The sequence below is a fragment of the Epinephelus moara genome, chromosome 13 (assembly GCF_006386435.1).
Source record: "Epinephelus moara isolate mb chromosome 13, YSFRI_EMoa_1.0, whole genome shotgun sequence".
NCBI classification, from domain to species: Eukaryota; Metazoa; Chordata; class Actinopteri; order Perciformes; family Serranidae; genus Epinephelus; species Epinephelus moara.
In genome coordinates, this window is record NC_065518.1 from 10690013 (window position 1) to 10714557 (window position 24545).

Consider the following 24545-nt stretch of genomic DNA (forward strand, 5'->3'; position numbering starts at 1 on the left):
CATTTTGTATTCTATATTTCAGCCCTGCGATAGTCTGGCGATATGTCCAGGGTCCAGTATTGGTAGGAGCAGTAGTATCATTAAATAATGATACCCATCCCTATTGTTCAGTGCTTCATCTCTACTTTAAGCAAATACGGACATTGATTTAATGTATTCTATCTGATATCTGTTCAGGTAGAGTGTGTGAGTGTATGTAGGTGTGTATGTCTGTGTATTGTACATATTTCTGATTTCAAACTGCTGATTTGTTTCTGTATGTTTCTTTGATGTGATGTTATAACAAAAGGAAATGACAATAAACATTGGAGGGAAAAAATATATGCAGCAAAGTACATTAATGACATTATGTGAAATTTAGTTTAAAGCATACATGTTTGTGCTCTTACAGGACAGATCAGGGCAAGGCCCCTCCAAGTCCTTATCTTATCCTTTGGAATAACAGTGAAGTCTTCTTTAAGAAGTACATGGTGGTGGTCAGCAACTGCAGGATGCAGGTGTACAAATTTCCCTTTGACATTCAGAGCTGCAACCTCACTTTCAAGTCTGCTATACATTTCGGTGAGCTCATCAACTGTTGTGTTTAAAAGTTTCACAAGTTCCTGTGTTGTTATTTATGTATTCTCATGTCTGTTTGAGTTTGAATCCATGTGTATGCTTTAATGACTTACAATTTATTGTCAACTGAGGACACATACCATATATTTCTTAATCTATTAATGTGCAAGGAAACCTAACAGTTTTATTTTTATCTCCCACTTCAGACAAGGCAATACAGTTTGATATCATCCTTAACTCTTCAACGACCACAGAGTGGTCTCACGAGTTGATTCAGACCCAGTCCGAGTGGTTGTTCATCAGCATGACCGTCAGCAACATCACTGTCCATAACCAAAGTAATGTCATTTACACTGTAAGTATACCTGGATACAAACTCACAGAGGTGGAAAATTAACAGTCCATGTTACACCTGTGTGTTTCTCAAGTACAAGTAGGGCACTTTACTAAAGTATTTCCAATTTTGAGTCTTGTGAGCCTTCTGTATCTGCATATAGCCTCCACTACACCATTGCATCTGACCCTTGAACAACATTTCATAGATCTCCATGAAGAGGCGGTCTCTCCTCTACATCGTCAACTTCTTACTACCCATCCTGTTCTTCATGTGTCTGGACTTGGCCTCCTTCCTGATCCCTGACAGCGGGGGCGAGAAGCTCAGCTTCAAGGTCACTGTGCTGCTTGCTGTCACTGTGATGCAGCTTATTCTCAATGAAATTCTGCCTTCCTCTTCAGACAGGACTCCACTTATAGGTAAAGAAGACCAAGAATCTTGCCTTTTAATAAACTGTTCTTCATATGAGCAGGAACAGCACTTATCAAATCAATGTGTGGTTATTTGTCTACATTACCAATGCTGCTTGCCCCTCTCAGCTATTTACTGCATTGGGATGTTTGGTTTGATGCTGCTGAGCCTCCTGGAGACGATTGTGGTGATGTATCTGATGGAGAAAGACTCTGAATCCCAAGACAGCGACGCAGATAGAGACAAAAGCCTGTGTACGGACTGTGGAGACAAAGAGAGCAAAGTCAGCTTCCACAACTGTTTTAGAGGTGAGATTCACTAAGTTTGTAGATGTATTTATGTTCTCAAAAGACAAAGTCAGTTAATCCAAATGTCCACCTTTAGCTACTTTGATTCTCTGAAACAGGCACATGTAAAACTTGGAACACAAAATGGTCAGCTGTGTTACTTTGAATATGTACTAATCATGCTGTGTGTCTAATCCATCTTTCCAGAGGTTAAGAAATTACACTGTGCGTGTAGCTGTGATGTGTCTCCTGGTGAAGCGCCATCTGAACGGCTGTCGATGGCCAAAGAGGTTAGAATTAAGTTTCAGTTCTTAAAACCTAATAAGATAAAAAACAAAAATAAAAATAGATAAATCACACAAATATTAAAAATAATTTTCATCAGATTAGTTATGAGTGAGCATGCGTGGCAGATGTTTTGAAAAATATTTTAAAAGCCTAAGTGGAAAAGTATTGTCCTCCTGACTGAACTTGAGTTTCATTAGTGCAAGAAAATTAAAGACAGCTGCTGTTTAAAAAGGCAAAGCTTTGCTGATTAGAAAATATGCCAATATTTTTTTTTTTAAGATAAGCAAATAAATCAGACACGCTGGATCAAAGATGAAAAGAGACCGCACATCTGTTTAATTTTTTCTCTATTAATATAGTACACTGCAAGTCTAAAGGCATGTAATGCACATAAGAATATAACCAAAGATTTAATCAGTATTTGCACAATTCATTAAACAGCCATAAACACACATTAATAGCCAATCTTAAAACAGGACTTCCTGTAGTTTCAGTGCAAAACCTTCCTAAATATGGCTGTGACTAGAAAAATTCTTCACTCTAAGCTTACTGAGGGGTTTCCCTCTTGGGATAATTGACAATTTCCACCCATCAGTTTGAGATTTGTGCAGTTTAAGGCACAAAAATAACGTCATATGTTGATCTCCGCATAAGCTCTCAGTCTGTCTGGTTTGTTTTCTACCCCTCATCTCACTGAAGGCATCGCTCAGAAACAGTTGAGTGAGCGCAAATTTAGTTTTATTAGTAAATTAACAAATTATATTTTTATTTGATCATTTGTGGTATTTTGGTGGCAAGTTGCCATGGTATAGGTAGTATAATACCCTTCAAGTTTGTTCAATCCATGATCATAATGGATGGCACTGGATGTAAACTTGTCGTGTATTATCGATTACTTGTTTTGGGACTAAGTTTGAAAAAATCTGCATGGCGAGATCATAATTGATACAAAAATGTGAAAGTCAAATGTTGCAGTTGCATTGAAATAACCATGTTATTTAACCCAAGTTTATTAAACTACTTTTTTAGAGCAGCAGCAGCCAACTGACAAAAGAGTGCCGTGACTCTGAAAAGCTCTTGGATGAGCTGGTGGAGGTGATGAAAACTCTGAGTCTGCTCCTCAGCAGCAGGAAGGAAGGAAAGAAGACGGGCTACTGGACCAGAATGACTAAAACAATCAACAAAGTTTTCTTCATTTTCTACATCACAGCTGCCTCTGTGTTTTTAGTCTACATGTTTATCATGTGGAGTACTCCAGAAAAGAATAGTGCCTATAATTCTGAAAACTGACATGATTGTCATGCTGCAAGGCAAGGCAAGGCAAGGCAATTTTATTTATATAGCACCATTCATACACAAGGCAATTCAGTGTGCTTTACAAGAGAAATACGTTAAGATAAAACATTGAAGGAACAATAGATCATTAAAAACAAAAGCTAAAAGCAAGAAAAACAGTGCAGAAAATGCATTTAAAAAGCAAACATAAAGCAAAAGCAACAGCAGACAAATATAAAAACAATAGCTACAGATTATCCTAACAATAAGTTACATATCTAGTTCACTGGTAAGCTGCAGTAAATAGTAATGTTTTAAGCCCTGATTTAAATGAGTTGACAGTTTCAGCCGACCTCAGATATTCTGGAAGTTTGTTCCACAGGCGGGGAGCATAGAAACTAAAGGCTGCTTCACCTTGTTTGGTTTTGATCCTGGGAACACTGAGTAAACCTGTTCCAGATGATCTGAGGGGTCTGGATGCTTCATAACGTACAAGTATATCAGAGATGTATTTAGGCCCGAGACCATTTAGTGCTTTATAGACAAGTAACAAGATTTTAAAGTCTATCCTTTGACACACAGGAAGCCAGTGCAGTGACTTAAGCACTGGTGTAATGTGCTCCACTCTCTTGGTGTTGGTGAGGACTCTGGCAGCAGCGTTCTGGACGAGCTGCAGTTGTCTGATTGATTTTTTACTCAGGCCTGTGAAGACACCGTTACAATAGTCCAGCCTGCTGAAAATGAAAGCATGAACAAGTTTTTCTGTATCTTGTTTAGACAGAAATTCTTTTATTCTTGCTATGTTTTTAAGGTGGTAGTAGGCTGATTTAGTAATTGTCTTAATGTGACTATTGAAATTTAGGTCTGAGTCCAGAACTACACCAAGATTTCTGGCTTGATTTGTAGGTTTTAGTGTCATGGCGTCAAGGTGAGCACTGACTATTGATCTTTGTTCTTTGGGGCCAAAAACAACTATCTCAGTTTTGTCTGTGTTTAGTTGTAGAAAATTCTGGCACATCCACGTATTGATTTCGTCAATGCACTTATTTAGCAGATATAGGGGACTGTAGTCATCTGGTGACACTGTTATGTAAAGTTGTGTGTCATCTGCATAAGTATGGTAGGAGATGTTATGATATTCCATAATCTGAGCAAGAGGGAGCATATAGATGTTGAACAGAAGAGGCCCAAGAATGGACCCTTGAGGAACTCCACATGTAATTTTTGTTCGCACAGATTCATAATTGCCAAGTGACACAAAGAAATCCCTGTCTTGTAAATAAGATTTAAACCAATTTAGCACAGTGCCAGAAAGTCCCACAAACTTTTCTAGTCTGTCGAGCAGTATCTTATGGTCAACTGTGTCGAATGCAGCACTGAGGTCCAGTAATACCAGAACCGAAATCTTTGATGCATCACTGCTCAGATGAATGTCATTTAAAACTTTTACAAGTGCAGTCTCAGTGCTGTGATGTGCTCGAAATCCAGACTGAAAGGCATCAAAGGAATTGTTTTGCTCCAAGAAGGTGTTAAGTTGCTGAAAAACAACCTTTTCAATGATCTTTCCTAAAAATGGTAGGTTTGATATGGGCCTGTAGTTATTTATTACTGAGGCATCCAGATTAGGCTTTTTTAAGAGAGGTTTAATGACTGCAGTCTTCAGGGCCGTTGGAAAAAGGCCTGACTGAAGAGAACAGTTGACTATCTGTAGTATATCTGATGCTATGCAGTTAAAAACATCTTTAAAAAAGCTTGTAGGCAGAGTGTCAAGGCAGCAGGTAGTGGACCTAAGGTTTCTAACTATGTCTGTCAAAGTAGCATAATTTAATGGGTGAAAAAGTGCCAAATTAACTGGAGTAGTCTTATGAGGCACAGGTGAAATAGCCACTGTGTTGGAGTTACAGACTGTCTGTCTTATCTTTAAAATCTTGTCTGTGAAAAAAGAAGCAAAGTCATTGCATGCCTTGGTGGATAGCAGTTCAGGAGGGACTGACGCTGATGGGTTTGTCAGTCTGTCAACAACAGTAAATAAAGTCCGTGCATTGTTGTTATTTTTGTTGATAATCTCAGAGAAAAAGGACTGCCGCGCCCTTTTTAGCTCCAAGCTATAGATGTGCAGACTTTCCTTATAGATGTCATAATGAACCTGGAGTTTGGTTTTTCGCCACCTGCGTTCTGCTTTTCTACATTCTCTTTTTTGAGCTTTTACCCGTGTGGCGTTCCTCCATGGTGGTTTTTTCTTACCAGAGACAACTTTGACCTTCATGGGGGCAATATTGTCCATAATATTCATAGCTTTAGAGCTGAAACTATGAACCAGATCATTGACAGAGACTGAGGGCAGAGCTGGTGTGGGTATAAAATCCTGGGTGAATAGTGTACAGGTGTTTTCGTTGATATAGCGTTTTCTGATTACCTCTGTTGTAATTTTACTGGTGTCAGCGGAGATGGCCATTTTAAAGAAAACACAGTAATGATCAGAAAAGGCAACATCAGTCACCACAACCTCAGAAATGTTGAGCCCTTTGGAGATAATTAGATCTAAAATATGTCCCTTATTGTGTGTTGGCTCTGTTACATGCTGGGAAAGTTCAAAGTTGTCCAGGATGTAGAAAAGTTCTTTCGCACTGCCATCTTTGGGATTATCAATATGAATATTAAAATCACCCACTATAACAACACAGTCAAAATCAATACAGACAACAGACAATAGTTTAGAAAAGTCATCAACAAAGTGTGCACTATATTTTGGAGGCCTGTAAATGGTTACTAATACTGCTTGACAGGAGGATCTCAACTGCAGTGCAACATATTCAAAAGACTCAAACTTCCCATATGACAACTGTTTGCACTGGTAAACATCCTTAAATAAAGTGGCTACTCCACCTCCTTTCCTAAGTTCTCTAACTGAGCTGATAAAATGGAAGTTTGGGGGGGCTGATTCAATAAGTACTGCTGCACTGTTGTTTTCATTTAACCAAGTTTCAGTTAAAAACATAAAATCAAGGTTTCTCTTGATAATAAAATCATTAATTAATAGTGACTTGCCAGCCAGAGATCTGATATTTAATAAAGCTAAGTTTAGTGTACTAACATTGTCTGACACAGTCTGTGGCTGACGCATAACTGGAGTCAGATTAGATAGAGTAGCTGTGCGCTTCGAGTACACATTGTTTTTCCTGATGCTAGTCAAAACAGGAATGACAGACCTTGGAGATGACTCTGGCTGATACTTTTCAATTTCAAGATGTGTTTGACCATGCCACCGGCTATTTAAGATCGCCGGTATGTTTAAGGAAGCGGCATGGGGTCTGTCTCATCTCTGACAGGCACCTGAGTGATGACGTCTAGGGCTACTATTTAAGAGTTCATCAATTTGACTGAGCTTTAGTGTGGCAGCTTTAACTAACTCCTTGATTGGTGAGCGTGGTGGAGGGGGGGAGGGTTGACGCTGGCTCCGTGGTGATTGTGGTGGTGGTGGGGAGGGTCGACGTTGGCTCCTTAGTGGTTGCGCCGGTGCTGGGGGGGGGGCGACGTTGGCTCCTTGGTGGTTGTGGTGAAGGGCAGGAGGGGGGTTGTTGGATCCCTGACTGGGACAGGGACATCCTCTGAATGCCTTGGGTGATGTGGAGCAAAGGGTCAGGTGAAGGGGGAGAGATGCAGGCTGTCTGTCTCTGTGCCACATACTTGTCCTTGGCTCTTATCTGTCCATTCTTGTTTTGGTATGGCCTTCCAAGAGCATGACGTAGGTTGGCCCCGAGTAGTCTGCATCCAGTGATGTTCGGATGAATCCCATCACGCTGAAAGCGATCCTTACAGTTCCAAAAGATGTTAAAATTGTCAGTGAACTTTATCCCATGAGTGAAGCATGCCGATGTCAGCCATGTATTCAGGGCAAGGAGTCTGGTAAAAGACTCGATTCCTTTCCCCAGGGTTGGAATGGGGCCAGAAATGAACACATTTTGTGACTGACAGTCACTTAGTTTCTCCAGGAGCAGGGAAAAGTCTTTTGTCAGGATCTCAGAGCCAGTTTTTCCTCGTAGAATGTCAAAAGACCCAGCATGGATGATGATCCTCATGTTACTGGGGTGTGTAGAGAGGATCACTGGCAACAGCTCGGTTAGCTCCCTGACAGACGTGTCAGACACTGTTAGATTTTCAGTCTTTGCCATTCTTACATGCTTGGTTATTGAGTCTCCGATCAGGATGGTATCTGGCTGATCAGGCGTGGTGTTAGCGATGCTTCTCCTGGCCCTTGGCTTCTCAGGTGTGGAGTTAGCATAGTTTTTTCTGGCCCTGGGTCTAGCAGTGGTTTTGGGGCTATTGCTTGCATTTTGGATAGCCTTGGCCTGCCTGGGTTCAGTGTACTTGGTATTGTCACATATTTCATTTGGAGCCAGTGCATCATACCTGTTGTGTAGAGAGAGTTCAAGTGGAGGGGTGAGCGTTGGGGCTCTCTTGACTGATTTCCTGCTGGATTTGCCTTTGCGTCTAGTGACATCAGACCAAGTCCTGGCTGGAGTTGATGCTTTTGGTCGAGCACTAGTCCTGTGCCAGTAGGAAGGGTCATTAGGGAAGGCCAGTTTGGGAGCCTCTGCAGCTGATCCAGTGGTGTTAGGACATATCCATGGGATTGTGTCAGCCACGTCAGCGAGGGTATGCTCCACATTTGTTGTATTTCCATATACACCAGTCTGTCCATCAGCACCTTGTATGTTAGCTGCCACAGAGTCAATGAATTGCTCACTCTCACGAATTTGTTGTAGCGTTTCATTCTTCATTTGAAGCTGCCTTATCGTCTCGGTTAGTCGCTCACACTCTGTGCAGCTCACAGATTTTGCCATCTTGTCCTTGTCCTAATCACAGGTTTCCAGTCACAGACACAGCAAAAGGCTTGCATTGTGCCTCAGCCCTGCTCACACAGTACTAAAGTGGTGAAAATATGGCAGTAGTCCTCTGTATCTTTCACAAATTAAAGTCCCAATTAAAGTGCTTTATAAGTATCCAGGATCTACTTTCTGTAGCTTTTAGCAGAAAAAAAACAAGTATATCCACAAAAGAATGTAAGCAAAGCGGAGCGCAAGCAGCAGAGCGTCTGCACTGTAAGAAAGCCGGAAGCAGGTCGACCAACTCTGGTGTAACTAACTTGAGTCACTGACCACACACTTTACTCTCACTCCCCTGGCCTATATACCTAATCCTAACAGTGGTTTTCTTTTACATCTTGTTCTGCTGCTTTAAAGCTGATGATTGAAGGTGTACTTGGCTGTTCAGGAAGTATTTAATCTATCAGTGGTATCTACACACATCTGCTGTTTGCTTGTTAGGCACAGTGGTTCACATCAAACACACATGTTTTCTTGTAATATTCTAGTAAACTAAAATGCCATCAAGTGTTAGACTCATGTCTTTGCTTTGGATAAATAAGCACAGTCCACCAATACACATATTAAAGAAGAATTATATATGGAGGTGTTAACAAAATAGCATGCAATCCTACATAAATATAACGGACAATGTTTATAATTACCTAAAAACATAATATGTAAAAAAAAAAAAAAAAATCAGATATGTAAACTATGACACATGCAGTTAAAGTGCACAAAAATTCATATCATACATGTTTTCACAGGTTTGTTTTGTTGCCGCAGGAACTTTATCTAACCTCTATTAACTGACATTGCCAATACAACATGGCTAAAATAAGAATGATCAAAATCACTGTAGCACAAGCTGACATATCCTGACTGTTCATCCCTAGGCTCAAACATTTAAAAACAATATAGTGCTATATGGCACCTCTAGTGGTTCTATACAGCACTATTCAACAAAGATGGGTGACTGAGTGGGACTCAAGTCACAAATTTGATGACTTAAGCCGTTGATGTTCAAGTCCAAGTTGAGTCGCAATGCTTTTCTGATTTTCTCAAGTCAAGTCTAGTGACTTCATTTGGACTTGAGCCTTTTGACTTGAAAATACTTGAAACCTTCCCCCAAGGCAGTTTGGGAAGAAAAAGTTTTGGACATTTGGACATGAGATGAGTTAAATACAACAAGACAAATCAGAAACGTACTAACTGTATTCAGCTGTGGTACTGGTTGATTTTGCTAGATGCTAATGTGTAAACCAAGGCCTGTACTACGAAGCCAGTCCAACTTGCCCAGGATATCTTTTCACTATCTGCTTTGACTAACATTAACATTGGTACTACAGGTACTACAAAGCTGGTTATCAGCTAGTTCAGTCAACTCTGGGTTTTCCTATCCAGCCAAGAGCGCATTCATGTGAAAGAGGCGGGAGTGTTAATTATGAGCGACATCATCAGAACCATGAATGAAGGAGGCTGCTTCATATGATATGTGATGAAACAGTAGCGAAAATGTCTGTGACTACGAGACAGTAAAACGTCGGTGGCATGGGGTGTAAACGATACTCTGTGATCTTAAAACAGAACATCTAGAAACACTGAAAACACTGTCCAAAAATTCACCATCATCCGAGACTTAAATGACGCCCAGGTGTCACTGAGCTATGGGCCTGTGTGACATTAGTATAGAGTATTTTTTGCTGTTTGGTTGGATGAAGATGAAACTCCTCTGAATATGTCCCATAAAACACTTTAAAGGAACACCAGACTGTTTCTGCTGCTGAAGTAAAGAGTGGAAAGGTAGTTAATGACTGCTGAGGTCTGTCTGACCCGAATGTTTCATTTATAACAACAGGAGCAATTAACAGTGTGTGGATTATTTTACTAATAAAATATGATCTGTTTTATCCTAGCTCTCATCACACTGTGTGTCTGATCTGATACTGAAGTTAACCTGTTAGCTGTTCAGCATAAGTAACCACGGTGATTTATCCTGGCAAAAAGAGAACCAGCTTCATAGCACTGAAAACCCAGAGTTAACCCTGAAGTAACCTCGCGAACTCCAAATCCTGCTTTGTAGTACAGGCCTCTGGTCCAGTGTCCCTTTACAATTTGAAACACATCTATCATCATATTAAGTTATAAAATGTGTTTTTCTTTAAGGGTTCGGTATAATCATGTCTTTCTGTGGTGTTCTTTCACATCTCTTCTCTGCTTTATGCTTTCTATACTGGCTCTGAAGAGATAGATCAGGCACTTTGTAACCAAAAATAATAAACAATAAAAACAAAACCTCTTCTCTCTGTTTATTATTCTGTCTGACACTGGGACAGTGAGAGTGAACCAAACCAGTAGAGTTACCAAGCGGCAAACAAATACTGCAGGTCTTTGAGTGGCCACTTGAGGCCGGCTCTGGAAATGAGTCAGAGACCTCTGTGTTAAAATGCCCAACGTAACAGCAGAAATAAATATGTTTACAGCCTGGAACAAAAAATAATCATTTTGGTCTCTATAGCTAGTTTCCCTTGTCAAGACAAACTGTACAGGGGTGAATTTCTATATAACTTACTCGGCCTTAAGTTAGGCGTATTGAAGGGCGAGGCTGGTTTGAGTGACAGGCTGTCTGCGAGGAGTTGATACAGTCTATACTTACTTTATATACTTTATTAATCCCCCTGAGGGGAAATTCAATTTTCAATTCTATAGCCCCTTTTACACTGCCAGATTTTCGGCGAATGTTGGGCCATTTTGCCAGCAAGCTGCGAGCGTTTATACACACAGAGCCGGATTGGCGAGTTGATCCGAGGTGCTCAATTTTCCGCCTCATAGGGTAGACATATTGGTGGAACCCTTTCAGTTTAAACAGACCGAGGTGGCCTTCCGCAACGGGACGGGCTGTTGAAGACTTGTGAGAGCAGCTGTTGATGACGCCGCATGTGCGAGCCACTGGCGGGGGATAAACAGGAAACAGCTGATAGCAGGAATTAGTGAGCAGCTTGTAGCAAGAGGGAAACACAAACCTGACAGACACTGTAAAGATGAGCAACTCGGGAGACAAGGAATTGCGCGCCCTCCTTGTCCTCGCACACGTAGAGGCCATTAACCGTCAGATGACAGGGACGGTGAAGGACAGGTCAACTTATGAGAGAATCACCAAGGACTGACCAGCCGCGGCTTCCCTCTCACGTCACTGTTTACGTCACACGCTGAGCTACACGTTTTGTTACTTGCTCACGCCCCCCATTGCCCCGAAAAAGGCGCATTCTGTAAACAAAAGTTGGTAGGCAGCATTTATACTGCCAATGCTGAGAGAAGACTGATTGGGCTTTCCTGCAAATCTGCACAACTCCTATCTAAAAAGGGCTTATGAGTCAGATCCACCCCTCGCTCCTCCATAGCTCCACCTGCTCGTCCAAATATGAGCACTTCCTGCTCAAAAAAACCAAGGTGGCGATGGTTGTAATACCAAAACAGGAGTCCACAAACCAGTGGGTGACGTCACTGTAGCTACGTCCATTCTTTTATACAGTCTATGACAGTTACAGGCCATACAACTAAAACAACAAGCTAAAAGACACTAAAGTAGTCCTCAGAGCTGAGGGGATGATTCTCTGTGGGTTCATCACTACAAGTGACCAGTCATGAGATTCAATACTATAAATTATTAATGATTAATAAGCGATTAAAACAGTTGAACAATATTGATTAGAGATGCTTTATAAAATTGCTCTGCGGATGATCCAGAATATTCTCATCTCTTCTGTGGTTTCAGAGTGTTCAAGTATGGAGCCTCCAGGCTGATTATCCTCAAAGGCGTTCATGGAGTCCTACTTGGCTTTACAAGATAGAGAGAGAAGTTTAAATTCTACCTTACTTTAACACACACACACACACACAGACAGTTTTTACTTTAAGTGGTCATGGTTGTTGAATTGTCTGATTTAAAACTGCAGAGCAAAAGATAATCGAACAAAAGATCCAACAAGCTATGCTTTCCAATGCTTCATCAGATTTGATATCACATTTCACTGAGTCACTGGAATTTAAACAAAGTGAAAATGTAAAATATAATTAAGGTCCAAATCCAAAATATACACAATTCCAAAAGTGAAAACTGGTTAACTGAGAAGTGGCATATATCAGTGTTAATATACAGTATATGCAGGTATGTTATTTTAATTCACTTTTAATTGATTCATTTTATATTGATATTTATTTGTATACTGTCCCTTTTCATGTCCTGTAGTTTATTCACTTACACAGACACTCAAACAAAGATTTGGCGTGATCTTGTTTCTTTATGTTTTTCTTATTGTTTTAAGTCCTTGCTCCTCTTTGTGTTTTGTGTGTGTGTCTTTGTGTTTCTTATCTATGCCAAGTGATTAAGAAATTACTGTTAATTTATGTACTTTTCAGTATTTTTATATACATTTTTATATACAGTAAATCCCTTGGTGCAAAATGCCCTCCTGGACTCGGCAGGAGTCTGACTGATGGACATTGTATAGAAAACTATAGCATTACTACAACTATAACATTACTCTGTGAACACGTGGGTACTTTATTTTTAGCAGTGAACTCAATTGAGTGGTATTTTACGCAAGCATGTGTTTTGCATTGTCAAATTATATTTTGTTCAAATTTTGTATCACATGGACATTGTCAATTTGGTCTCCTTGGACTATTTTTTCTAAGTAGCTTTACTTACCCACTCTAGATTTCCCCCATGGGTAGCTTTGCTTTAGTTCAGGTTCTTTCTCTGTGAAGTGATTTGTCAGGCTGTTCTCATGCACTGTGCATATATTTTCCTACAAAAAATAATGCACCCAGATTCGTACATGTCCCACATAATCACGATCCAGTAATTTGTGTGTAACCCACGTACATGGGAAGGCTGCGATCACATGATTTAATGCGCTGACGAGAGAGAAGAACAAAGTGGTCTTTGAACTTTGAGTCATTTTAAGGTATGTTATCACTGTGTTTCTTTTCCGAAACCTTACCACAGTAACTTTGTTTGCCTTATCCTCAACTATGTAACTTTATGATAAGTACGTAACTATACGTCATAACATTATTCATGTGGCGCTAATTCGTAAGAACCATTTTGTCCTTTTTTTGTAAGACCGTTGTATGAGAATATGTTTCGTTGATAGCTTGCAAAGCTATGCCTTCGAGGTTGCTTCCCCAACACTATATCCCTATCCCCATTCCCTTCACGTTCCCTGGGAACATGAATACAATCCCGATCTGCCCACAGGCGGAGTAGTGTTGAGGGTGTTGGCAGTTCCTGGCAGCTTTGTTACATTAGATGTGGTTCTATTAGTAGACTAATGAGATATACTGTAAGGGGGGAAAAGGTTTGGTCTTAACATTTGCCCATCCCTCTTCCGGTACAAAGCAGTGATAAAATGGCAACAAACCTTTCCGGACAACAAAGAGAGAGCATGGATTCGTAACTGTGCAGACCTCTCACAGTCATGATGCTTGCCAGTTTCTTCTTCGTGCTCCTCACAGGTAAGCTGGAATATTTCTGTATGATGCATGCAGGTGAGAAAAGCTCTGCAGTTTGGTATCTTTTATTTTTTAATTATTATTTCCTGATCATTCCTGCTGCATGTTCATTTAATTAAACAACACTGTTATATTTGTAAGAGTTTCACAATACATTTTCATTGTAAGAACCAGGAAAGGTTGGCTGATCCAAGTATTGTGTTGACGATGACATGAATTTGAATAGGTCAGTTTACATTGTGTCCATCTCAGTACAATGGAGGTGAATTGGCTGTTGTTTGTGATACTCACAGTGTGAAAAATCAAACAAAAAAGTATTAATAATGGTAACAATATTTCTTTCCAAAAACTGTTCACTGTGAGGTCTATGGTTAATTCAGAGTAACGGTAATCTGTTCCTGGAAAGAACTGTTAAAGTTCTTTTTTTTTCTCATTACCATCTTACAGTGCTTCACCTCCATTGTTTTAGGCTCGAGGCAAAAATCTCAAAACCAGTTAAACCTACCAAATCTGTGTGATAAAATATTCATTGACTACATTTGATTAACTGACCCTATTTTCCTTTCACACATATTTTAGGTTTTATCAAAATAAGATTCAGAACTGTGGTCTGAGAGAGCTTTTGTATGGAATAGTTGTGCAGGCAATAATCTTTTTAATGCTGTTACCTTGAGATCACGAGATACTGTAAAACCTCCATTAAAAGCAAATGCCCGAGTTAAATGCCAAGCTCAGTTTACAATCTGGGTGTGACAACAGGTTTTGACAAATAAATGCAGATGTCAATTAGATGCTGGGTCCGGTTGCCATTGATGCTTCAAAGCAGTTCATTTTTGTAGAAATAGATGTAGACATAGAAAATATCAATCAATTCAGCCTTTCTGAATGTGCAACTTGGCCTCAAGGCTGCTGCATGTCGGGGAGACCTTGGTCCGCAGATTAGGAGCACACAGGAAATGAGAGAGGGAGCAGTGTTTGCAACCTGCAGCTTAAATACCCCAATCAGTAATTGCCCCACAGCCATTGGCTCACAGCAAGTGAAGTCCCTCTCCCCACACACACAGTACCACTGCACACACAAACCACATCCAATCAGTGCCACTAGACTAAAGGTCAAGTAGATTGAAGGTGTAGATACAGTCTACCCTGTTAGTAAATCAAAGTGAAAAGAACACAGTGCAGCTACCGTCACGTAGAATTATAGACGGTCAACCTCTCCAGCTGCTTTTAGCCTGATGGTTGAAAAAATTGAGAGCGCAGAAGAAAGACAGAAGTAGAGAAAGAAAAAATGTAAAGCTGAAAATAAAACACATTCAAAGGAGAAAAGTCTTGGAGGAAATTGCAGCTAAAAGTAGCAATAATACAGATATGTTCACGAGTGAGGAACAGTTTTTGTGTTAAAGATATATAATCCATGCATGGCTGCACGTCGCACATCATATCACAGCTACCCCTCTGAGTTGATTTTATGTTTTAAAAACCGAATAATTGTCGTCAACACCTTTTCGTGTTGTGTAGGAAAGCAGGAGATGTTTGTGCAATGAAATAATATCTAAATAGTTATCTACTCTCTGCTGTCAGGTGGGGGCACCTCCAGTTACTCAGAGCAACCAGAGCTTCTTGATGATCTACAGAGGTCCAATCAGAGCTTTGAGGAAGGTATGTACAAGAAACAAACATGCCTAAAGTGCACAGTAACTATATGCATGAATGCTTATTCCTTGTAACCTTAACTAGGGAATCTAAAAGCCAATTAATACCATGGATGTATAAAAAGAACTGGATATAGTGTCAGAGGTGGGGCCCCATTCATTCCTATACAAGTTACTCAGCGACCCATCAAGCCAAAAAAAATCAGACTTTTCAGGTATAAAATCACTCAGATCTTCCACAGTGTGGGGCCCATAGAGCAAGCGCACTAGAGATTTATGCCGGCCGAGCAGCTAACTTCAGGTTGAGCCCTGCACTAACTTGAATTGGGATCAAAAGATTTAATCAGGTAGCTCTTCTAGACTTTCAAAATTATTTCAGACAGAATGGACTAAATTTCAATAGTAAAACGGGTCATTTCAGGGGGTTGTGACACTTCAAAAAATATATCCATTTATTTTCAGACTTCTCTTTCACAATGTTAGTCTATAGGGATAAAAAAAAAAAGTGGTTTTGGGCCCCATGGCTACAAGTGACGGAACCTAAAAGTTGTAAGTCCGCAGTCAGGCAACAATGTCAAACTGACTTCGAAGCCCAGCACTGTTCCTAGGGGCTTGGTTAAAATCCACCAGAGCTAAGTGAGAAATATGTATTCACTAAATTTGGTTTACTGACCTTGTTTATATTTTTCAAACGACAAAAATGGATGTCATCAGATAAGATTAATAAGATTTCAAAATTGGGTTCTTAGCTTTTGCTAACAACGTTTTACAACAATTAAAACCGCTGCAACTCATTAATGTAAGACCTGTACACTGCTTTCTGTCAGGTGCAAGTACCTTCAATTACTCAGGACAACCAGCACTTCAACAGAACTTCAGTCAGAGCTCTGAGGAAGGTATGTACAGGAAACAAATACTCCAAATGTGCACAGTAAATATTTGTATTTATAAAAGAGGTGTTGATTTACTAAATACCGAGAGTGTCACCTCAGTGATGATGAATGAATGAATGAACCCCTTGATGCTGGTTCTATGGATATACAATCTCCACAGGTTGTCAGGAAAGATGGCGATTGGTCAACGAATCAAGTTCACAAACACACTCACTGACATGCCACTCATTTATTACTAATTGTTCAGAATATCCCTGTGTGAATTTTGTTGATTCTAGTGGACACACAGGATAGTAAACCAGGTGAATAAACAAATCTAAATATGGTCCAGAAAACTGCAGCAGTGAGTGAAGTCTTCTTCAGTTCAGGACAGGTATACTGATACTGTGTTGAGTTCATGGAAAGATGCTGTACACAGACTTATGATTAGTGCAGCAGGTTCGATGGCATCTTGGTTTGCTGATTGTTCACATGAATTCCATATGCAATCTGTATGCAAAAGCTACAGATTGTAGGACTGTGCGTGTGGGTGGACTAAACAGAGGGATGTCTGTACTGGAAACTGTTGAAGAATGGAAGACCCTCTGATCTGGAGCAAAGTTGAGCTAGTTGAGCCAAGGGTGTCTTGTGGGTGTGCTGGGATTCCTGTAGCCACTTGCAACGGGTCTGGATGGATGACAGATAGCTCCTGATGAAGTGGATCCAGAATTAATCTGCCAAGGCCTGGCACTACCTTCGTCTGCAACGGACAAGGAGCTCTGTATCTGGGTAGATGATCTGTGGTGTTGATGGATCAGGCTGCCCAATCAGCCGCATATTGAGAGAGTTTGGGTCTGAGTCTGCAACATCTGATGAGGTGTAACCCAGGGGCTTGGAGCTGATGATGCTCTCCCTTTCATTAAGTACTGTCCTCAAGACCTCTTCCATGACATTCTCCAAGGGTGGTGTGTAGAGCAGTTTTGATGGAGCAAATCTCATACTCCCAAGAACTGCCAAAGTGTGGTGCATGTGGGGGATTGAACTGGAAGTGAATTGGCTGACAAGCGAGTTTTTTTTTATTGGTGAGCAGCTACTTAGGGGTGGAGGACTGGTGCAGAAGGAATTTGGCAGGACCTTGAAGCATCCAACCAAGCTGCATTTTGAGTGGTGCTTTTCCACCTGCAGGCCCTTAGTGCACTTGCTCAACTGGAGTGATGAGATGAGTATAGTCTAAGCCAATGAGCAGTGGCAGTTGTGCCTGACTGAATTATTGGAGGGGCAGACCTCTGAGGTGATGATAAATCTTCTGCAGTGCGTCAACAGAATTGGAATTTTTGAAGAGGCCAAGTTCTATTGCTCTGAATGCTAAGTTGATCTAGAACTGTTTCTGGGGGTGAATGGTGAAGGGCCCGGAAAAGGAGACTGACCCTCCTGCCATAGTCCTGATATCTTAACAGATGATTCCGACTGCCAGGTCCTCACACCGCCCCTGAAGTTCCAGCTCTTGGGCAGCACTCTGAAGGAGGAATGTATGCTCAAAAATGACGTCCATGATGGCATTTAACTCAATCCTCCTTTTGTCATTGTAGAGAGGCAGACCTTAACCATCTGCAGCAGCTTCTTCAAGAGGGCTGAATGGTTTCTGGGGATGGCATCTCTGGACTGACAGATGTGAATGAGTTGACATCATGTAGTCTTTCGATGTGAGTCTGGTTGCACTGCTGCAATTTGACCTTAAGGTAGCACTGTACTGCTTGGTGATCAGTTCCTCATCTCCAGTATGGCTTATCTGTTGTGATCCTACTACTCCCCTACTACTCCTGCTTTCTGCTCCTTATTGAAGTAATGCCGAACGTTGTCCCACAAGGGGCAATACTTAATCAGCCTCTGTGGATTGTAAACCTGGAACTGTACATGTGTAGAAGGCTCTGGTACCTTTGCGGAGGGGTCATACCCAAGCAGTATGATGGTGGAGGATGCTGCAGAATTCTGCTTGACCATGACAACTCTCTAACAATCTGGCTGCCCCTCTTGTGATAACTAGGAATGATGGGTCTGTATGTCATCATCTTGAAATATGGACTCATCTTGAAATATGGACTTAGTACTCCAACCACTCAGAAAAATCAAGCACAGTTGGGATGGGTGTGCAAACAGGATTGATGAGGTGCTTGAATTGTACTCTGGGGTCATATGACAGCTTTGAGAAAAGCATGAGATTCACGACGCACACTCCAGTTCAGTTCTCCCTTCCTTCCCCAACTGGTTTAGCCTTCCAAACTAGTGCCTGTCAGTGCGAACACGTAGAATCCTCTGCTGCACAGCTCATGACTACAGGCTCAGCCAGGACCTCAGCGATGCGTTGCAGGGCCAATTTGCAAGGCTCACTGTACATCTCTATCAGAAAGACCAAGGTGTAAAAAGGGGAAAATCGGTGGCAGTGGAGGATGGAATTGTTCAACAACTGTGCATACAATAGGGGAGGTGGCTCTGGCTATGACACTTCTCAGAGATCATCCATCCTCTGGTTGACTGAAGGGCTGTCTGGTAGGTTGCAGCAGAGGGGATACAAGGTCTGGAAGTGGGGCCTTTGTGAAGGAGGTGCCGCTGTACTCAAACTTGATGAGATGACATTGATTGGGAGTGCTGAAGAATGAGGCGGGAGGCTGAGGAGCAGCTGAGGTTTGCGGCTTAGGAGAGATTGCATTTCTCGCCTGAGGTAGTTGTAGTAGTCCCTCATTTCTCTGAGTGCTGACAAGACCACTATTGGGATGAGGTTCTGGGGTGTCTGTCCGTCAGGAGTACCTGTAGGTGCATTGTGGTACTTGCTATCTCCTGCAACAGAGTGGTCCTGGAGTATGTGTGACTCAGGAAGTTGTCAACATAGTGAGGTCAATGAACACCACAGTGAGGTTGGATGTTACCAACAGGGTCACTGCAAATCCAGCTTGAAGGATCATATGAAAGACTTGTTTGTTTACAGAATACCAAATGTATGACCTCAGTGTTGATGAATGAAAACCTTTCTCAGAGAGAATGTGTCTTGATGTTTTTGCTGTAGATGATGAGTCCTCCAAGAGGAGCTGCAGTTATCGGGATCTTTTAAAACACTTGAACCTGACAAAAAATGAGTTGCACACCATGACCCTGCCTGTTAGAAACCATTCGTCCACCATGCACATACAACTGGCTGTACTTCTCTATGCCATTCTAGATGTGGTAAGTGGTTGCTTATAAATCTATTAACAATTATTTCTTCTGTCATGTACGTTTTATTGGCTCCATTTTTATGTTTGTCTGTGAGGTAACAGGATATCACAAAGTCACATTCTATCTACTGGATATTTGGGCCATAGGCCAAGGAGCTAGTGTTAAATTTTCTGTGTTTACAGCACCAGCATGTGGCCATTGATGAAACACTATAATTTTGCCTCATTTTAACTTACTAGTGCGATGCAAAAATGCTTTGTGGGAATACAGAAAATCCACATGCAAATTTTCAGCATGACAACTGTGCCAAGTTGGTATCATCCCCACTCGTCATATTTTGACACTCAAGTGAATCCCCAGAAGTTGCCTTTTGTATTGTATCTTGACACAGAGGGTCAGTGGTTAGGTAAGGTTTAGGCAACAACACTATTTGGTCAGGTTTAGGAAAACATTGTGGTTAGTCATGATAGTCGACTCACATGACTGTAATAACGTGATCCATATCAGTTATGTTTCACATCAGTTATTTTGTTATATTCGTTTCTCATTTTTATTGTGAATTATTGCAAATGTTAAGATGCATAACTCATATTAAGGTGGTGGTAATGTGTATTAGATTCATGGAAATATTTGTACATTTATATTAAGATTTATTCTTTCACTGTGTATACTTTTTCAGTACGTTTTAAGGGTTGTTTTGTACCTGAAAAGTGTGATAATAAGTTAAATGTACTTTAAAGAGTTAATAACCCGGAGGAGTTGACTTCCTATTGACCTTTTTGCAAGGTTAACGTAACAAAGACGTACTGGCGGGGACGAGCAGATAGACATGCTGCATGCTGTGGAGCCAAGCGGTCGTCGGACCGTAATTTAAGTTATATAACATATTTTTTCTACTTTTATGTTGAACTAAAGACTGTTGTGGACCAACACGCTCCTCCGTGTGTGAGCCAGAGACTGTGTACTACCGGCGTGTGTAAGTTAGAGACTGTTCATTGTCGACGAAGTGTGGTTTTGCAACTACGAAGCGTCACGTGAAGCGACGTCCATTCCTGATGACGGCGGCACAACTGGATCTGCTGCATAACAGAGGCAGCGTTTGGCGTACATCCCAAGTCACATTATATTCGCTGATCAAAGCCGTACCCCCCCCCCCATCCCCCCGTAACAGTAATCCGTATGACACAATGAGACAGAAAGAGAGACAGAGAGAGAGAGATGCAGGACAGACGGTAATGACAGTAGCTTACAACAACATGAAAGTAATAATATTAATTAATATTAATATTAATAGGCTAATTAATATTACCAACAAGCTATTGAACATTCCACTCACATGACATGCAGGACAATTAATGATGGGCAAATGTGTTTGTGTGTGTGTGTGTGTGTGTGTGTGTGTATGTGTGTGTGTGTGCGTGTGTGTGTGTGTGTTTGTGTGTGTGTGTGCGCGTGGTGTTATATCAACACGTGTGGTTCTGGACATGAGCAGCTGCACATTTAACAGCCACACATCACCGACAGTCCGCTGAACAACATAACAGATTGTGAATGAAATAAACTTAATTACAACACGACAGTCTTGCACAAAATATTATTAACGTTACTCTTTGTAGTCACGTAGGCATGTGAATTACAGCATTTCATTGCAAAGAAGGCATGTAACGGGTACACTTGCGCTGTTTCTCCGCCATCTCGTTGAAATGGGCCAGATGTAGGGGGTGGGTATTTATACGTCAGGGCCTCAAGCTGAAAAAGACTTCCTGTTAGGAACCTCTCGACCATCCTAGCTCATAGCTGCTTAAAGCTTGCTGCTAGCTCCTAGCGCTAGCTCCTCGCCAAAGAGCATGGATACCAAGAGGCGAAGCTCCGTTGAATTTCTGCCAACAGCCACTAGGGGCGCTAACGCCATTTTGGACTGTTGAGCTTGGACTGTAGACAACATGCAAGATGTCAAGGAGAGAGGAGAAAAAAAGTAAAAGAAAACAGTGTAGTGCAATTAACTGCAACAACTATCAGTGGAACACCCCGCACCTGGCCTTCCACCGTTTCCCGAAGGATCCCGACAGAGGTGTACGTTTTAAAGTGTTTTAATAGCCTATCAATTTAATATGCCAGTTTTCGTGGGAAGATATATGTATATATGTATATATAGGCCTATATATGGCCTCTTGGACCATTTATATCAGAACTGATTACTGCTTTAGCATTAAAATATATTATATTAAAATAGCTTATATATTATTATTATTATTACTGTCCCCTTACTGTACAAACTGTAAATAAATCTTTATTCCTGACTATGTGACGTCGCCATTAATGTGTTTCTAGTTAAAATATTGATTTTTTTTATTATTATTTATTGATTTTTTTGGTAGATTGGCTTATGGGGTGATTTTGAACGAGTAATTAAGTTAATCTTCTCATAAGTGGATGTAATGGATGTAATATGTAGAGATGCCATCTCGGCCGTTTTTCCTCGTTTTGTTTTTTTATAAGTCTATATTTTGCTTTACAAAAACGTGCAAAAGCAGCTGTGACCAAGCTATCACGTGGTGAGTAGCATTGTAAGCATAATTAATAGCGATAAACTTCAGTTTGCCTGTGTGTTTTTGTATGCAAGCGGGTCTGCTGCGGTCTGCTGACGGTCCAAAATGGCGGCGGTAGGACGAAACCATGGGGGAATTTGTTGCTATGGGGCGTTCTATTGAGCTTCGCCTCTTGGTATCCATGCTCTTTGTCCTCGCTGCACAAATAAGAGACTTGGGACGGCCTAGAAGATGGCGGACCTCAAACGACTTCCGGTTCAAGCGAGGAGCTAGCAGTAGCACTATAAAAATAAGAGACTTGGGACGCACCCATATACGTAGATGCCGCATTCAACGGCGCTGGTCATTGGAGCAATACGTCAACGCGGCCGCCATCTTGCCCAGGTGGAGCCGCGCTGCCTAATGCATGTATATGTCTATTGAGGCAGGAGATTATTTATGATTAAAATCATTACTCGCTGAATTCTCAACCGATTTTCATGCGGTTTGGTTTGTTACAATCGTCAGACATGTAGTTATGATACAGGATACTTGGTTAACTAAAAAATGCAGCTTTTCATACCAAAATATTTGATCTTATGTAGATAAAGTAACAGTAATAGTTCTACAGCACATTTAAACTAAACTTTCCCCATGTAATAAATATTCTTTTTTCTCACTAGGTGTACAATGCCCACCATGATGTCATTTAATTATTAATTTTGATTATAAATGTTTATTCACATTTTAAGTCACACAATGTGCAAAAAATAGTGTATCAGCAGGGTTGTGCCGAGTTGCATAGTAGCTACACATTCTGATTAACAAATGTTGGTTTTGTACAAGTGAAAATAAATGACTTAGAGCTGCATGTTTACACAAAATTTTGCTTTAATCTCATATGTATAACACCACAGTGCTCATGGGAGCCTGGACACAGAACTGTTTACATTATTAGGTCATATTTACAAAAAATACAGTGTACAGTAGCTAGTATTATTTTTAGGAGTCTGCCCAGTCCTGTCGAAGTCCTCAGGTCTGAAGTGACAGCTGCAGATGACTGAGGAGTCACTCGGGACAAAGTCCTTTCTCCTCACTGCTGCTACCCATGCCCGTCTCCTATCTGTGTTTTTTGGGAAACTACACACAAAATAAGTGTGTCAGAAAAACGCAGTTCCACATAATTTGTAGTTACAATTCAGGCCACAAGTTAACTTATACTGCGTTATGTCACGTTGGTGCCATGAAACAGATAGTGGACAATTTGGAATAACACATACACCGACATAGCTGTTTGACAAAGCATCATAATTTTATAAGTAATATTTTATAGATGTTAACCTTTTTTCTTTAAGTTGTGTGACATAGCGTTAGCTTAATTTGGCATTAGGACCAGATCAGGACAGTTACTTTACTTGATTAGCTTAAAAGAAGGATCACTTTTTGAGATATATATCTCATTAAACATGTTCGTAACAGTAAAATATTTTAAAACAACTTCTTACCTGTGGAATGTTATTCCCTTATGCTTGGTTTTAACACTTCTCTCGTTCGTACACCCAAATGCAGAGCAAAAATGTGGCATTTTTGCCAAGTCTGACATGGGTCTGAACCGGTCAGAGCACCTAGGCAAGATGGTGGCAGTATTGACGCAGCCCACAAGCCAGGGTGCGGCATCTATGTATATATATATCGATATATATATCGGGAAGAGCTGCAGCGGACGTGCTGCTGGGTCCCAGTGTTGCCAGGTGGGAAATGTAGGATTATCGTACCAGAGACTCAAAATTATCGTACCTAACCTACTCAGGGCTTGACGCTAACTTTTTTCCCAAGGAGCACATGGGCTCCTAAGTTGAAAAAGTAAGGAGCGCACGAAGAACTTTAGGGGCACAATGTAAATTGATCAAATAATGTGTTTTCCGTAATAAACGTGATGCAAATAGACATTTACAAGCAAAATTATTTAATGAATTTATATACAAAATGTACAGAAAGGTAAAATCATCAAGTTTTGAAAAAGTATTGCAATTTAATTTTGTCATTAATGTTATTATCTGATATATATTATCTTTGCAATATGATTATCTTATATAATGTTGTTACTATCCTAAAACATTCTCCAGGTCCTCTGAAACTCTGCAGGACTTAAGCCTCTTTCACACAGAGCGCGATTTTCGCGGCTCCCACCGCGGGGTAGGGCACAGAGCAAGCGGAGAGCAAGGCGCGCAAGACAGGATTTGGGGTACAGGCTCGTTCAGGAGCTACAGCTCCATGGTGACCGCTTCCGGATCTACTTCAGGCTCTTCTCTGCTATTGGACGCGCCGAGGTGTCGTCACAGCGCGTTGCGGTGAAATTAAAAAAATTTCAATTCAAGCGCAGGCTGGCGGCGCGCAGACGCCATGGCATTAGCTCGGCAGCAGAGCGGTGCGCTCTTGCGCTGTGTTAGCACATACACAATGAATGGGTTCGTCGGCGGAGGTCTGCGCTTTGCGCGCTCTGTGTGAAAAGGGCTTTATTTCCACCCTGCCCAGCAGCGGTACCGTGGCGAACGGTCCCTAACTGCGGGGAGAACAGAGCAGGCTTCTCTGTAGGTCCGCCGCTTCCTCCACACTTTGACTTATTTTCACGCTGCCGACAGTGGGACTTATATTCATTGTGCCGACAGTGGCTTGGAAAACCGCCCATAACTGTGTCACACGGGGAAGAGGGAAGAGGGAAGGCGGCTGGAGTTCCTCCAACATTTG

General features: G+C 41.2%; 1 protein-coding gene across 1 annotated transcript in view; it reads left to right on the forward strand.

Moving 5' to 3' along the window:
- The window catches only part of LOC126400232 (5-hydroxytryptamine receptor 3A-like), a 52415-nt gene that overhangs the window by 13462 nt on the left and 14408 nt on the right, over window positions 1–24545 (forward strand). The window contains exons 6-9 of the mRNA XM_050060793.1: window positions 392–561; window positions 765–913; window positions 1101–1311; window positions 1432–1611. Coding sequence (XP_049916750.1) covers window positions 392–561; window positions 765–913; window positions 1101–1311; window positions 1432–1611 — 710 coding nt within the window. The remainder of the gene's footprint in view (window positions 1–391; window positions 562–764; window positions 914–1100; window positions 1312–1431; window positions 1612–24545) is intronic.